At 45.6% G+C, this 16,403-nt stretch overlaps 1 protein-coding gene across 2 annotated transcripts in view; it reads left to right on the top strand.

Annotated features, from left to right (window-relative positions):
* The window catches only part of ABCD2 (ATP binding cassette subfamily D member 2), a 47,079-nt gene extending 40,461 nt beyond the window's left edge, over positions 1 to 6,618 (top strand). The window contains exon 10 of one of the 2 annotated variants that reach the window (XM_074168467.1): positions 2,205 to 6,618. In XM_074168467.1, coding sequence (XP_074024568.1) covers positions 2,205 to 2,415 — 211 coding nt within the window. In that variant the 3' untranslated portion in view covers positions 2,416 to 6,618. The remainder of the gene's footprint in view (positions 1 to 2,204) is intronic. The other variant, XM_074168468.1, reaches the window with a different exon arrangement.
* Positions 6,619 to 16,403: the final 9,785 nt, after the last annotated feature.

The raw sequence follows: 16,403 nt of genomic DNA, 5'->3' as shown, positions 1-16,403 counted from the left end.
TTAAACTACTCTTTGTTCTTCCATAGGAAAAATACATCTGTTGTTTTGACTTCAATTGCGTCCTCTGTCTACAGGGTTTATGAGCTTTCACTATCTGATCATCTGTTAAAAAAAGAAATAATAGAATTCTGAGAAACATCATTCTAATGAGGAATTACTAAGTATGGAAGAGTACCTCAAAGGAAATACATGTAGTTGCTGAGTACATACAACAATGAAATACTTTAACGGGCAAAAGGAGATCAAGAAAGCCTAAGCTGATATTAGCAGAGACTGACTGTTCTGAACTCCTTGGTCTCTACTGTCAGATTGTTTGCTTTTTTTAAACTGATGACAAAAAATCCATTACCAGTCTGTTGCCTCAAATGAAAGAAATTGTAACAGTGTCTGCTTCTCTGAAAAAGAATGGTTTTCTCAGCATTCCTCCTTCCTGTGTGGAGATGGTGACAGTGGAAATAGCTTTTATTGGATCAGGACCTAAATATTACAAAAAAATTAGTATTCTGGTAGGAAAAAAATGTCACAGACATTTGTTTTTAAAATAATTCAACTTACACTTAAAAAGAAAAGTAGTATTTAAATTTTTTAAAGTTTGGCATTATTTTAAAGCCATTGCTCAAGAAAACAGGTATTTGAGCATCTCACCTAGAAATAATGACAATGCAGAGGGAAGTTCTGCAAAAGAACTTGTGAGAAAGGTCTTTTGAGGTTAGATTCCTACCGACGTTTCCTGTTTCCTAGTACTAGTGCTATTCAGGAAAGCTTGGGATTGTTCTTGTAGCCTCCACAGTATTGCTGAAATTATCAGAAATCTGGTGATTTTGGGGGTTCTGGACAAGTAAACAGAAGTGCTGAGTATTTGGAATTAAGCATCAAATGCCTTTAACTTAGATACGCTTCTGCAGGGACTGCACTGCATAGACAAAAACCGGGTTCACATGCTGTTTTCTCCTCCTCAAGATTATACCAGGGAATATTTGCTCTTTTAATCAAAATATTAGCTACTTTCTTAGACCATAAACATTGGACATCTCAATCAGCTGTCTTAGCTTCCTGATTTTTTTTCGGGTTTTGGTGGGGGGAAAATAGAGGGACAGGTTAAGTGTTTGGTGTCACAAAGAATAATGGCAAGAAGTGGTGAATGTAAGCCTGGAGCTGAATCTCTTTTGAGTCCCATGTCATAAGCTATTGAGTTGATTAAACTGTCACATTCCCTGGACAGGATTTATAATCACTGTTTTATGATGTGTCTCATCTTCTATAATTTATAGTGATAAATTACAGAGTCATACCAGCAGCTCTGAGGGAACTCTCTACTCTTCCTCTTGCATTTCCTGATAAATGTCTTGTCAGCTCTTGACAAACTCTGCATGTACACCTTTGAATATTTTCGGTGCACACACCCTGAAACTCACTGAAAGATCTGTGACTCCTACACAAACTTTTTTATTTTGACCCCTTGCAAACTGAACCATGTTTTAGGACTGGAGGTTTCTTTAGCCAGCCTTAATAGATGGAGGGGAACAAACTGAGGTGTAATTTGAACAAACTAGAGTTCTATCAGTAGCATCAAGTGCACCATGCCTGCCTGAATGCATTTTTCTGCTAAGGAGGGAAAAAGTCTCTCAGAAAGCAAGGTAAATAAAATAAACTGGGACTAGCATTCCTGGGGGAGAAGGGAGCCTCATCTCCTGCTGCTCTTCAAGCTCCTGGAGAAAAAGGAGTCTGGTGGAGTTGCAGTGAAGGCAACTGCAGCCACAGACAATGTTTCAAAGAGGGAGGCCTCCACCTTGGCCAGAGACAGCAGATGATGAGGGGACCTTCCACAGCCATGCCCGCTCCTGCCAGCATCAATACTGGTGAGGGCCTCCTCGAGCCCAACTGTGGGGACTGCACAAGGAGGAGTGAGGAGCAGCCCACACTGGTGCTAATAGCTTACAGCTGGCACCTCGCTGCTGAATTTCACTGGATGGCCTAGGGAGGTCCTGGTGACAGGCTTTGAAATACCCAAATCCCTTACAAAAGAGTGTCCTGGGATTATGAGTCACTGGAAAAGAAGACTTGCCCAGTGATCCAAAACTGGACAACTCTCAGCATCCCGAGAGGCACCATTGAAAAGAGACATAGACATCCAAATTTGTGTGCAAAAATGAACCAACCATCTGTTCCCCAAGCCATTACTGATGTTTTAATTTCTACTGCAGGAAGTACCACAGTCACTTGCTGCAGTTTGACGGACAAGGTGGCTGGCGTTTCGAGCAGTTGGACACCGCTATCCGTTTATCACTGAGTGAGGAAAAACAGAGACTGGAATCCCAACTTGCAGGAATTCCTAAAATGCAACAGAGACTGAATGAACTGTGTAAAATCTTGGGAGAAGACTCAGTGCTTAAAACAATGGACAAAGAGGAATAAATAATTTATGTTTTATGTTTTTAAAAGTATTTTTTTAGTTAAAAGCATTACAAATTCAGCCATTATCCTTTGCATGCATTGTGATAGAGGCTTAGAGCATAGAGAAACACAGCCAGCAGAAAATAATGCTCTGAATGCTATGTAAGACTTTAGTGTTTTAGTATTAAGGAAGTAAGTGGTTGAACTGTGAAAAGAAAATAAGCAATGCACAGAGTATAAGATTAGCCATTGCAGCTTATGTTAATTCCTAGTGAAAGCCCGATTCTCTGCAGAAAACTACCAACACGCTTAGGTTTTGTAGGAGAATTTTTGCCTGAGACTTGGCCTGCAGAATGTGCTCTTGTACCAGGTGACTGTGTGCATATGATATGCCTGCTATGCAGAGCGAACCGGGCATGAAACTCAGGCATGGAGCACGGCAGAGGCAGCATCTGGGTGAGTATGCAGATGCATGCAAAAATCTCATGCGGGTATAAGAAACATTCTTTCAGCCCATGTAAAACCAAACTCCTGTTCTACTACTGAATCGCATACGTGCCGTTACCTTCATTTCCATAGGAGATAATGTAATAGGCTGACCAGAAGACAACTCTCTGAACAACCCACTGCCCTCGCGTCAGAGAAGTGGGGATGGAGCTAAATATGTAATATACTTGTGCTGTACTTTTTGCCATTATGCATAGCTTCAGAGGCTCTTTGCCCTTCATGATACATCAGTTCCTTCGGGAGATTATTTATGTCCCCTATTTAGTAACCTCTGATGGGGGGGCGGAGCACTGGGCCTGGCATTGAGTGATTTAGTATTCGCTTGACTAAGTCATTCACCTGCTCCATAGGTCTGATCCGGCCAGCGTCCTTCTCTGACCCAGTTCCTGCGCTGGTAAAATCACAATATAGACACTTGTTTGTTCCATGAGACACACTGCGACAGGAAGGACTGTAGGAGAGGAAAATGTCAGTTTCTGACAGTACACTGAATTCTCAGGCATGGCTGTCCTGCCAATTAAAATGCTCGGCATTTACAAAGGTCTGTGAAAAGTTAAGAGCATTTTGTAACCACTAATTAATATGCCTACCATATTTTGGTAGAGTGGCTGAACACTGCCCTCCCTGTGAGCAGACGCACCAGTTAACAGCTTTGCTTTCAGATGCACTCACTGACTGTCCCATCTGCTTTTCAGGTCAGTAGAAACCTGGTCCCCCGTCAGCCAAAAGGTGCTTTAAACAGAAATCCCTAGGACGGTGCTGGCCTGAGTGCCTTGCCGGAGGCAAAACCCAGTGAATTAGAAATAAAGATGGGAATGGATTTTAGAGCTTCTGATCTCTCCTCTCTCTGACTGCAAGTGCAGGGAAAATGGGCAGCCCGGCAGTGAGGATCAGGGCGGGTGAGAGGCTTTGCAGATGGGTAAATGAGCCTTAGTCGAGATGTAGCAATCCTGAAGTTTGTTGGTTCTTTTTTTCCTAGAAGAAGTGTGATTCCTTAGAAGATTTCTGTGTTGAGAGGCAATGCATAAGCTGTTAAGAACTGTTAAGAGAGGAGAAATATTTTGGGGGTATTTACTGAGCTGGGAATGTTTGAGCACCCTGAAGTTAATATGAACTGTTTCCATTTTCTGATCACTTCGAGAACAAGGGGAACGAGAATTAACTGGCTGCCAAATCCCAGTCCAGTGCACTAACCATTAGCCCATCTTCCCTCTCACTGGGTGCTCATCTTGCTGCTTGGTGTGGCACTTGCACCAGAAAATGGAATGAGTCTGCCCCTGTCCTCCTCCTCCAGAGTCTGTAGCTTGAATGTAACCCTGTAACTTGTCCTGGTGACAACAGTTTGTTCCTCTCATTAGTTTTCTCTGTAGGGTCCCCTGGGATATTTCACTGACACAGGAAAGAATGCTCTTGGGAACCTTTGAAAGGGATGAGAAATTAAGGTTCAAGGTAATAAGATGTTGTGTAGTGAAGTGCAGACCGGGGGTCACTGCTGTGGTGGATGACACGTGCATGCATTTTAATTTGCAAGTGCCTCTGCTTGTCCCTCTCCCTGAAGGCGAGCTTTCCTCCTTCTCATCTTCAAAGGAAAATTCAGAATGGCTAAGGAAAAAAAGAAGTCAGCCAAGAATCTGTTCTCAATGAGCATAAATGAGATGACTGATGATTTTCAAGCCTTGCATATTTCTGAGTTATGTTTCTGTAAGATGGTGATGAATCAGGCACCTTGTCCTGTATGCATGCCCTTGTTCCAGCTGCAGCGGATCCTTCTCCTAGTGCAAAGCAGGCACAAAGCCACCTTTCCTGCGGCAGGAGCTGAGGTGGACGAAGGGACATTAGTGTTCTCCACCCCTCCGTTAAGCACTTTACCACGTGGCTGGGAGCTAAACCAGGGTTCTCCAGTCCCCGAATGAGGAGGACACTGAGAAGTGCAAAAAATTGGCCCAATTCGGCACAGCCCCAGGGATAGCCCTGCACGCTCCCAGCCTCCCACCAAAGCTCTGCCATGGTGCTTGGCTTGTTGGGAGCCGTTATGGGCAAGCACACGCCTGAAATCTGCTGTACCGCCCCGCAGGGGTCCAAGCTGGGCATCCCTCACAGCACAACAGAAACACACCTTCTGAGGAAACCGTGTTTAGAAGAAGACAGTTTGTTTGCTGGGTTTTTTTAAATGAGATTATGCATAAAACATACAAAAGATATGTAGATTACCGATGAAATTTTAATGAGAACTGAAATCAAACCAGGATCAATGTAATAGTATTTTCCTTGAAGTCTGATACTTATTTCTTGGATCCAGTAATAGACTTAACCATTCCCATTCAGTACTATAGCGTAAAATATCCTAACATCTCACTCAGCTGTTTACATTTTTGTAGCCATGACAAGAACATTAGAGGCTGGTACAAGAAGAAACCCTTCTCTGAGTAATGCTGAGCCAGTTTTAGAAGGATTTTCTGTACCAGTGGCTCATTATTTTTAAAGTTAATTTTGTGGGCTGGAAAAGAAGCTGCCCTGGAGATTTTCTTTGCAAACTGTCTTAGTTGTTCCAAGGGCTAATTGAGATGGGAGTCTCCGGTTCTGTTTCTGGAGAGTTTTACCTCTGGTGTAATACAGGGCATGAGGCAGCTCATTTTGTGCTGCTTCGGATCCAGGTGGGGAAGCCAGAGCAGAGGTGCACACTCCCTGCTCAGGGAGTAGCTCAGGGAGCTGCTGTTCTGGAGCCGAGGTGCCGGGAGCACTTGGCCCTTGCAGAGCGAGAGAGTCAGAGCAGGGCAGGATGCCATGGTGGAGTCCTTTTTCGTGGTGCAGTGAGAGCTGCTCTGGATGTTCATTCCCTTTCTGGCGTTCAGGAGCTGTGACTCCCTGGGAGGTGAGGAGGTGGCTTTTTGGCCTTCCTTCTGCCAGTCTTATCTAGCTGGAGCTGGCCAGGTCCAGCTCGTTGTGTCACAGCATCTGTGCATTCGGGGCTGGACACTGCAAAGCCTCCTGTGACCACCCTCTCATCCTCTAGGACTCGGGGCAGACTGGACTTGCCTGGGGCTGCATCCTAGAGTAGTACAGATGCTGAGCAAAACTCATACCAGTCTCAGGCATGGAGTAACTGTACAATAAAAATATGAAGTATCCACATTCGTTTGGATAATGTTGGGATTTTTTGCAAGAATCTTCAGAATGGGAGGAAACATTTGTTGTGCGTGGGATTTCAGCATTTTAACCTAGGAGGAGCTCATTTTTCACTTAGTTCTGGGACCAGACTCATTCCTGTTTTAAACTTGGAAGCCCTCTTTCTGCAGGGGTAGAAACCCCCACATATCTTGTAAAGGAGTTTTTTGAAACTAGTGGAATTTGTATTTGAGTGAGGAATGAAGGATTGGGTATTCAATGGGATATCTTCGGGAAAATTGCAATAAAAAATATGTCCTAAAGCAAATGAACACATCTACAATCCCCTCAGTATGTCTGAGTGATGATAGTGCATGTCAAAGGCAAGTTTACGAGCCTGTGATCAGAGATTTCAATCGTATATAGAATGAAATTGCCCTACTGAGCTGTTCATGAAGCTTGAGAGAACTGAACTGCTAATTGAATGTGTCTTTGTTTTGTTTATGTTTGATATTAATGCCTTTTAAGAGCAGACAATTTATAAAGCAATAAATTATGCTTTACAGTTGTAATTTATTCCAACCTCAAATAAAACATGTTGCATTTACTTTGAGTTTACAGTGTTCCTTATGAATCACTCACAGAGCAGTCGGGACCTGCCTGCGTGTGCTCTGGGAGCCCCTTCCCACCCCTGGTTTCTGTGATGGGGTAGGAAAGTTTGGGGTGGATGTTGCGTCTTTGCGAGTTAAAACAAGTGTTTCGTTCCTGGATCGGGCTGGCGTCAAAGGCTGCTGCGAGGCTTCTCATGTCTGGCGCCCATCCTCTTTGGCACGGACCCGATTCATGACAGGAAGGTGACAAGAGCTGCCGCCACTTGCTGGGGAGCTCTGCATGGGGGACTGGGCACCGAGCTCTGTGCCAGAGGACATTGTCAGGAGCACGAGATCAGGTGGCCTCAGCAGCATCGCTCCCAAAGATTGTTGTTACAGTCTTTGTAAGATAAAGTTATGCATAAAGCACTAATGTCACAAATATTACAAGCAAGTGCCTGTGTTGGTCTGGAAAAGGAAAGGGTTATTTTCTTCTTTCTTCTTCTTTCTTTCAAGAAAACCAGTTTCTTTAGCTCTTCAGACTGAGGACATCATCTGACTCCTTTGCACCCAGAGCTGCCTTGTGTCTAGCACCTTCCCCGCTGTGCGGCAGGGGCAGTGAGGTACTGTGTGGTGGTACAGGACCTGGATGATGCAGTTGAGGAGCCCATGGCAGTGGTGGTCACTTGAGAACTAGGTCCTTCGGGACCTTACAAAGGCCTGTCCGCTGTGCCTTCCTTCCAGCTACTGCACTCACTCTGGTGGAAAGAACCAACAGAGAGCAAAGTCCAGGATATGAGCTATGAGAAATGCATTTTTGGGTGTCTCTGGGTGGCTGTAGGACCACACTGAGGCTCATGCATTTGACCAGGAGGAGACAGACTGCATTGTAGTGGGGAAGGTGAGCTGAGAGCTGCACAGTTGCACTTGAGTTTCACTTTTTTTGGTAAGACATGCTTTGGTGTCTGCTCTCTGGAGAGCATTCCTGCTTTCTGATCAAGCCACCAGAGGACTGGCGCCGTGTGTTCACTGGAGCCCTGAGCCTCTGCCCAAGGATTAAGTATTCCCAGAAGAGATGGGACAGCGAGGCTTCTGTCACAGGAGCAAAATGGGCTCAGGAACTATTCAGAGCAGAGGTGTTCAAAGGCTTCCCACAGCTGCAGTGTTCTGGTAAGTGGGGAATATCTGGAAGAACACCTTACACTGTCTCTCTATGGCTTTATTTCTGATTATGGCTCGTTCTGCAGCACCTGCTTTGTATTTTTTAAATTAGTGTCTTTAACCTCATGTAAATGAGACCATCCGCAAGAGGGTAACAGTGTCATATTAAAAGTACTGCACCCACCCAGTGCAAGTTTGGTGTGTATGAACAATCTGTTTCTAAACAGGTAATTAAAAAAGGAAGAAAGGGATTGTGATGGAGGCTGATGCAGCGCTGAGGAGCCAGCAGCTGGGTCCTGGGGCTGACCCCCCAGTGAGAAACCAGGCCGGGAGGAGGGGTGGGAAAAACCAGTCCAGGAGAGCCCATGGGAAGAGCTGTATGCTGGAAAAAGGGAATAATGAAACCTGTCTTGGACATAAAATAGTTATGAAACAGCACATGACTTTTCTTCTGTTGTCATCAAACATAAAGAGAAGCTGGCCCTGACACAGAATTGGTAGGATAACACAAACAACGAAAGAAACAAAATGTTCATTTATTGATCAATTTTAGCATGGAAATTGTCCTAGAAGTTATTTAGATTGGAAAGTCTTTGACACTGAGTTTATATTTGTTGTGCTTCAGAGACACATTTCAAATAGATCAGATTCATGATGCTTTTCATAAAGATTTGGGTCTTTATGAAAGAAGCAGAAGTTATTTCCAGCAGGGGAAGCAGAAGCAGAAATTATTTCCACCATGAATGATAAGCAAGTTATAGAAGCAAATCCAACCTACTTAATATTGAAAACAAGCCAAAAAAAAATGCACTAATCCTCTAATAGTCTTGTCCTCTCTATCTCAGTTTAAATGTTTTTCTCCTCAATTATAGCACTATGCTACAAATACATGGAGTTTATTAGAGACTTCTCTATCAGTTGGTGTTTCCTGTGCCGGTGTGTTTGGAGGTCTCTATCGTTACTGTAGGGGTTGCACTAAGTCTTCCTTCCCACCCTTTTAGCCCGCTTTCTGTCCCCAGTGGGATGGGGGCAGTGCTGAGACATCCGGGTGCTGGTGCCCTCCTCCCTGGGAAAGGTATGGCACAAACGTGGGTGTGAGCCGGAGAAGTCCCCGAGCATCCCATGGCCAGACCCTGCGAATGTTTTTTATAGGGAGTCAGCAACCACCTGTAGGAAAATTCTTAAGAAATAATATCTGCATGACTAAAATGGCCAGCAGGTAACAAGGTGCTAATGGGAGATACGGAAGTGCAACAATTAGTAGTGATAAAGCTGGGCTTTGGGAGGTGTACGCTCACAGTAACGGGACACTCTTGCGCTGGGCAAACATTTCCCAGTATCAGTTTATGCCTGCAATGCCAGGGTGGTTTAAAAATGACACAGCTCACACTTATGAAAACCAAATAATCCTCTTTTAACCCTAGGAAATAGTCATCAGAAGCACACAATTGCTTTTCATAACATCCTTTGGAGTATTTCTAGGTAACCCATAAATATAACAAATTCTTAAACAATGACATGCCTTGTCTGAGCTCTGCTATTCAACCAAAAATCCCTTTATATCCAGTGTGAAATGGCAGCCACAGGAGCAAAATCATGAGAATGCCCATTTCCTTCCTAGTGCAAAATGAGCATACAAGGAGGTGCTGGCTCTTCCTGGCCTATTTTTATACCGTAATCATGTTACAGAGACTTCAACCCTGGTCTAATCGCTAATCTTCACTTACGTATGTGCCAGATGGCTCATTGCTGAGCATCAGAAGATGAGGGCTCTGTTTATTAGGCTCTTCTTGATGACATTATTATGGGTGAAAAAGAAAAAGAGTGATTAATGCATTTCATGCCAAGATGAAAGCAGAGGCAAAGTATGCCAGCCTGGGAGAGCGACTGCGCTTCCTTTGTAGGGACTTACTTCCAGGGACGTCTGAAGGGAGGTTCAATTCCTCTTTCAAGTCATGGGCTGAAAACTGCTTGTCTGAGGGAGGTTTTAATTACCAACCAGGAAATAAAACCTTGGTGGCATCATTAGTTTTAAAGGTATTAAAAAATGCCTGCTAGGTGTTCCCTTAATCAATCTAATCTGGCTTTGTCAACCTCCCATGTCCCACTTGCCCTGCTTGGATGCTGGGCTCCTCCATGAGGATGGAGCCGTCCGGTGGGGGCTGCATCCCCTGGCTCCCCGCGGGACACCATCGAAGCGTCTGCTCCTGCACCCCACCAAGTGCCTCTGGGAAGCCTGAGGTTATTGCACCAGCAAGGGCTTTCCAAACCCCCTCCCCTCCAACCAGACATTATTTCCTAAAAAACAGCCCTCTCACTCTCTCCGGCTTAAACTCCTGTTCTGCCTGTCAAAGTTTCCAGTGGGTGCTGAAGTTCCCAGGGGCTCATTAGAGACAAACCAGATCAGATGGGCCAAAGCATGCTCTTACCTAGGACATATTTCAGGGGTGTGTCATCGAATACCTGCCTGGCTTGCCATGAAGTGTAAGGCCATGTTCAAAGCGCTTTGGTTTGGTTTGTTAAAGCCACGTTTGAAGATGTGTGTTTACTTTGCTAATTCAGAGCCTTAAGCTGCTGCAAAAGGCATAAATGAGATGCAGAAGTTGGAAGTAGACAAATTCGGGCTTGAACGAAGCCAGGACAGGTTTTGTTTCTGATGGGTGCTGGGGTGCTCCAGCACAAAGTGCCTGTGTGGCACAGGGCATTGTTCGATGACATCTATGGCTTATGTTAGGCCATGCCAAAACAGCCCCTCCTGGCCAACGGGTAGTTCTGGAAGTGGGAGCTCCAGTGCTGCAGGAGTCAACGGGGCTGCAGCACCCCGTGTTTTCACGGGCCCCTCAGCCGGCATGCTGAGAAAAGCTACCTGTGAGTTTGGGAGGAAAGGACTGAAGACCTGGAGCCATGAAGGACAAGTCTCTCCAGCTCTTTTCCTGCATTTGTAGGTGGGCAAGTACAGACAGACGCAATCTGCCCTACCCTGGCTCCCATGACAGCACGTTTAACCAGCGCTGCCCACCTCAAAAAGGCGCTTCTTCACGCAGGAGCTGCCTGGCATTACCCAGAGCTGGGCTGAGCATCACGCTGGGCTGCCTCCAGATCAGAGCAGGCTCCTGCTGTGCCAGCCTGGAGCATGGGCAGAAGACCTCTGCTGTCTGCATCCACCTGCCCAAACAGGTCTTAAACTGGCCATAATCTGCGTTGGTTCTCTAATCCCGTCTGACTGTCATGATCGTTTCAAGTTTTTTTGGGTTTTTTGTGGGTGGAGGCGGAAGAGGCACGGCCACACACTCTCCCGAAGAACGAGGTGTGTGTGAGCAGAAACTATTTGCTTTGTTGCACTCAAACCTGGGCCGTCATCCACAGGCGAGAACGCGACTCTGCCATGTGCCATGGAGACCCTACAGTCCTAGAGTTTCACTACAAATGCACTTCATTAGCATACGCAGGAATACATAGAGCTGGGAGAGCTCTTCATCACCTATGTCTTGCCTCATTTGCCTCAATCAGTTTCTCCCGCAGTTGGCCGAGCACCAGATTCAGGCACAAATACACAAGCTTTTGTGCAGTCCCACAGGCTCGGATTTCCTGTTCCACGTGTAATGCTAAACCTTGGGAATCCTGTTTGGAAAGTGCTGCTAACACTCCGGTCCAGTGGGCTTCTTGCAGGAAAGGAAGGTGACGCCGAGTTGAACACCACGTTGAGCAGTGGAGCCAAATTTATCACCGGTGAAACGCAGGGCATGTCAGGGAAACTAAGCAAAACAAATGTCTGGTCCGTGAAGCTTAGAGTCACCAGGCTTCTCTAGCTGTTCTTGAAAGGTTTCCTTAATGACACTGATTAGATTATTAGAGAGGAACTAGCAAGAAGCCACGTTACTGCTGAGTGTGCAGACTCGTATCAGCGTAGCATTGCCGAGGTTTGCTCCCGAGCCAGCTTGCTCCCTTTGCCGGATAGCTGGGGTAATTTTGTTGGCAATCATCTCCTGTAAAGATTATTGATAGTGAGAGCATTCTGATGATGGCATATACAACTCCTTTTGCCATTTGCGGGCTAAGAAATTTCCATTACTTTCAGGCACAACACAGAAAGTAGTGGCTGCATTCATGACCCTAAATGTTAAGAAGGCACTTAAGAGTTCGTTTTGCATGAATATAATATTAAAGTACTCTTGGGTATGACTGACTATGCAATACACCAGGGAATATATAATTGGTGAGAGCTGAAATCAGAATTACTCATGGATCCTAAATTCCTCCCCAAATTCTTTTCCCCATAGTTTGCATGCTGCATTACTTAATTGGATGAAACCTGCATCCCGATCAGTGCTGCTCTGGGCAGGGCTCAGTAACCATGGCATTTCCCAAGACTTTCATGACTTACTTTGTCTCTGCCAGGCTGATGTTTTACTAGACAAATACTTGTCTGCCACACTTAGGAAGCCTTCAGTGAAGGTGATGTAAGCTTTGCAGGTGCAGATGAGAGCCGAGTTGAATTTGCCCTTTAATTATGCCTTGTTGTGTAGGACTGACATGACTGATAAACCGAGGGGGGAAAAAACATTGGGGAAAAAAATGCAACACAACTAAATTTCCTTCCAGTTAATTCCAGCACTCGAACCGGTGCTGTCTGCCTTTATAGAAACCAGCTGTAGTAGGCTGGGAAGCACTCTCACGTTGCCTAGGGCATAGCTTTGATCAAACAACCTCAGCTTGCCTCTCACAAAGCTTTCTTCACGCACCTGATATGGGATCCTGCCTCAGATAATGAATCATGATGCATTTAAAAGAAATTAAAGGATTCACGTCAAACTCTGCCTCTAATCCAAACCAGCACCTCGATCATTCCTGCTGTGTGCAGCGTGGCAGGGCAGCGGCAGTCCCAGGCATTCGCTCACGGGCTGAGCACCCACAAATGTGGGCCACTGCCATCCGAGAGGCAGAATCGATATTTCAGGGCACATGGTTCCCTCTGGCTTGTGAGGTTGTTTGAAGGGGTAGGAGAAGTAAAATGAATTTTTAAACAACCTGACTGGAGGGCAAAAAATCATCTTAATTAAATCTCATTCACTCTTCCTCTGATCCAGCAGGCAGATGGTGCTTCCCTCCTGCAGTTTGAAAAGGTTCGCCCAAAGAGGCTTCCAGAGAAAGCAGATCTGAGACCGTCAGAGCTCACTTTCAGACAGGCTTCCACTGCAGGGATCACTGACACTGCCTGTCTGTCCACGGAGCGGAGAATTTAAAGACAACAGGCAGGATTAGAGGGACATGGTCCCAACCCTATCCTTCTGTGGTGAAATAAGGGGGTCCGATCTCTTTTAGAGGTTTTTCCCCTTGTGCTTGTGCTTCTATTTATCCACAGCATCTTTACCTTACATCTCGGGCTGGCTTTCTCGAGAGGAGGTGCTGGGGAAGGTCCCTGGGACAGGGGGCTGCCACAGCATGCTGGCATACGCAGTGCTGGCTGCAATACACATCCAGGCACCGCTTTGCATCTGGCTTTGCCTGTGGTTCATATTTTCAGGCTTTACTCTCTGGCCATGAAGTTAGAAATAGGTTGCTTTTATATATTCTATTTTTTTAAAAAAGCTGTGGCCTTCTCCTCTTTACTTAGCTCCACAGAACTGGAATTCTGTGATTTGGGGGGGGGTCTAACTGTTAGGAGATTTGTAATAAAAAAAGGGAGAATTGACTTTGCTGAGGAAACAGCTTCCTCTGGCCCCTTTCAGCTGAAATCTTTGCTCTGTATTGCAAACACAGCTGCCAGCCTGGCTTCCCCAAAGGCCACGTCCTCCTGGCCCCAGCAGAGTCCAGCAGCAATAGCGGGGTGTCCTTCTGCAGGGCTTCTGGGGGAGGAAACCTTGCCAATGCACCTTGCCTCTCTGCCAAAGCCCCCTGCCATGGTGGAAACATTGCAACATGGTGCCATTCTCTAAGCAATCCTGCTTCAGCAGGGGAGTTGGACTAGATGATCTATATGGTCCCTTCCAACTCTAAAAAAAAAATTCAGTGAAATTCAGTGAAACGACTGGGAAAGGGGGAATAGAGGCGAGGTTAAAGGCTTGGCGGCTGAAGGGGCAGCTGCACATCAGAGGAGGGAAAAGCGAGCGGTGTGGCAGAGGGAAGGGAAAGCCAGGGAGGAGGGAAGCCAGGGAATGCTCCCCCTCTGGGGGCAGCAGCAACTCTCTTTTGAAGACTAGAAACAGCGTATCTTTGAAGTTTGTTTCAAAGCTGCGTGCATAAGAGCTCTGGGGGTGTTCACATAACAGAGATGCCTGGCAGTGGTGCCAGGGATTGTGCAAGGGCTGCCATGAAGCCAACCAAGAATGAGACTGAGGAGCCGCTCCCCAGCTAGAGCAGAGGGGTGGGACTGCCAGGCAGGGACCCACTCCCTAACCGACCGCAAGGGTGAGGTGGAGCAGCTGGAAAACCACTCCTCCCACTGGGAGAGACCTCATCCCCATCCCAAGGGAGCCTGCCCACAGCCGGGGGCGTTGCTGCCCAGTTCTAGCAAATCTTTAGCGCCAGGCTGATTTCAAGCCCCTGGACGACAGGATGTTGGCCAGCATTGTAGGGGCCAAAAATAGTTTAAACACTGCTTTATTAACCCATTTGTAAAACATTTTTAAACACCTGGTCCTTATGGGACACCAGATGCCTTCAGGAACCTCTGGCCACATACACCCATGACCACAGGAATGCCTTTCTGGCATGCTATGGTTTCTCTACCTCGACACCATCACTTCCAGCATCCTCCTGTCATGCTAGAAGACACTCGTCCTAGGCCACCCACCTTGGTCCAGTGATAAATGTGATGAGTGTGTGAGGCACAAGGACAGACTGCAAGGGCCACCTAATGCTTTGTGTGTGGCATATGCTGACACGAGTACCCACAGCAGGCAGCCCACCATCGCCCTGAGTAGGAGAACAGCCAAACTGGGTGGCTGTTGTGTGGCTGAGACACAAAGCAGTGCGTGAAAGCTGTTGGTGGATTGCCAGGTAGTTCTCATGGAAGTGAAATTACTCTTTATTTCCACTGTAATCAAGATTTTTGAGAGCTATCGTTATGCCTCATGCAGATGCAGCACCATTCAATGCTGCCAGCACTGAGTTACACCCACGTACATCTGTAGGTATGTATGTCCCCTGGTGATTATCAAACATGTGTCCTGAATATGATGGCAAGACCGGAATGTTCCTAAACTGCTGGTTGCTGCAGCCTGGGAAATACGTGGGTAAAGTTTTATGCTGTTTGTGCCTTTTTGGCATAGCCTTCCCTCTGCATCCAGCAGACACTGCCTTGACATGGCTGTGAAGGCAGGACACACATATTGCACAAATAAACGTGGAAAATGTGTTTTCTGGAGAGTGCTGCTGCACGTGCCACAGCCAGCTGGGCCTACGAGGTACGGAACGTGACAAAATGTTTCCCTGCCTGTTCTTACTGAGAGGTATTTCAGTACCATTTCCCTGGCGATTCAAAACCTGTTTCTTCATGCTTCAAAACTGGGTGCTGGGGATGACTTGCTCAATCTGTTTCCAACGTCAGAGTTCAAACATTTCTGCTACTGACATGAAGAAGGATGGAGCAAGGTTTCATGTTTGCTAATGCCACACATCAAGCAGCTTTGCTTAAAAATCGTGGTATTTTTTTCAGAACAGCAAATATTGGATTATCTTTGTGTTTCTGGTTCCTGAGGATATGGCTAATCTAAATTTTCCTATTTTCTTTGCGAATATGACTGCTGGATACTTTCTTATTAATCCGAAAGGATTTTACTCTTGCATAATTATGGGTGTGCAGGAGCTTGGGCTTTGTGGAAAACACCAAATCTTTGAAATTCTTCATAAAATTACAGGAACTGGCAAAACCAATGTTTTATAAAACCACCACCACAACAAAAAAGGTCTTTTGTCTTTATTTATGTCATCTAACAAAACAAAGGAAAAAATTTTTTTACTTTTATGTGTTTACCTTTGAACTGAGTCAAGCCTGGAAAATTTCAGTCCTCCCAGAAAAGATTTCACAAGATTTTGTTAATAACTAAAAAGGGGTTTGTATAGTACATAAATCATAGTATTTGCCACCCAAAAGTCAATTTATAAAACATGGTGGGTAACAGAAGATAGCTCAGCACGTGGCTGATGACAGTAACACAGGTTAAGGTTCAGATCCATTTGAAATAACGTGATCCACAAGTTAAAAGAAATTCTGTAAGTAATAAATCAGACAGAAAATACACAAGAAGGCCCTTATAATTAAGGATGATTAATTGATCATTCTAGAGAAATATATGTAGTTATGCTGAAGACTGAACAGTGAATTACGTAGTAGTGGATATTAAAGAGTATTAGTATGTAGCTGGATTCTGGCTCTACAGGCCTAAGGCACAATTCATTTATTATTCTTGTTTCCTCCCAACTTAGGGGTTAGCGGCGAAAGGCAGCACAAAGGCTTTCAGGGCAAATCCTCTCTTTCTAATGAAATGGCTGCCCACACAGGCTGCCTGGCCAAGGCGAGGCAGGAGTTGCCTCCAAAGTTAAAAGCAGTATTATGTCAATTCCTTTGGTTTCTGCTCAACTTCAGGCCAGGCTTTCTGTGGATCTCAAGAGGGTTTGCTGGGTGAATGAGCGGCTGCACTGAAT

The sequence above is a fragment of the Numenius arquata genome, chromosome 2 (assembly GCF_964106895.1).
Source record: "Numenius arquata chromosome 2, bNumArq3.hap1.1, whole genome shotgun sequence".
Taxonomy (NCBI): domain Eukaryota; kingdom Metazoa; phylum Chordata; class Aves; order Charadriiformes; family Scolopacidae; genus Numenius; species Numenius arquata.
The sequence above is the reverse complement of the archived record's forward strand: the minus strand, read 5'-3'. Positions and strand labels throughout refer to the sequence as shown.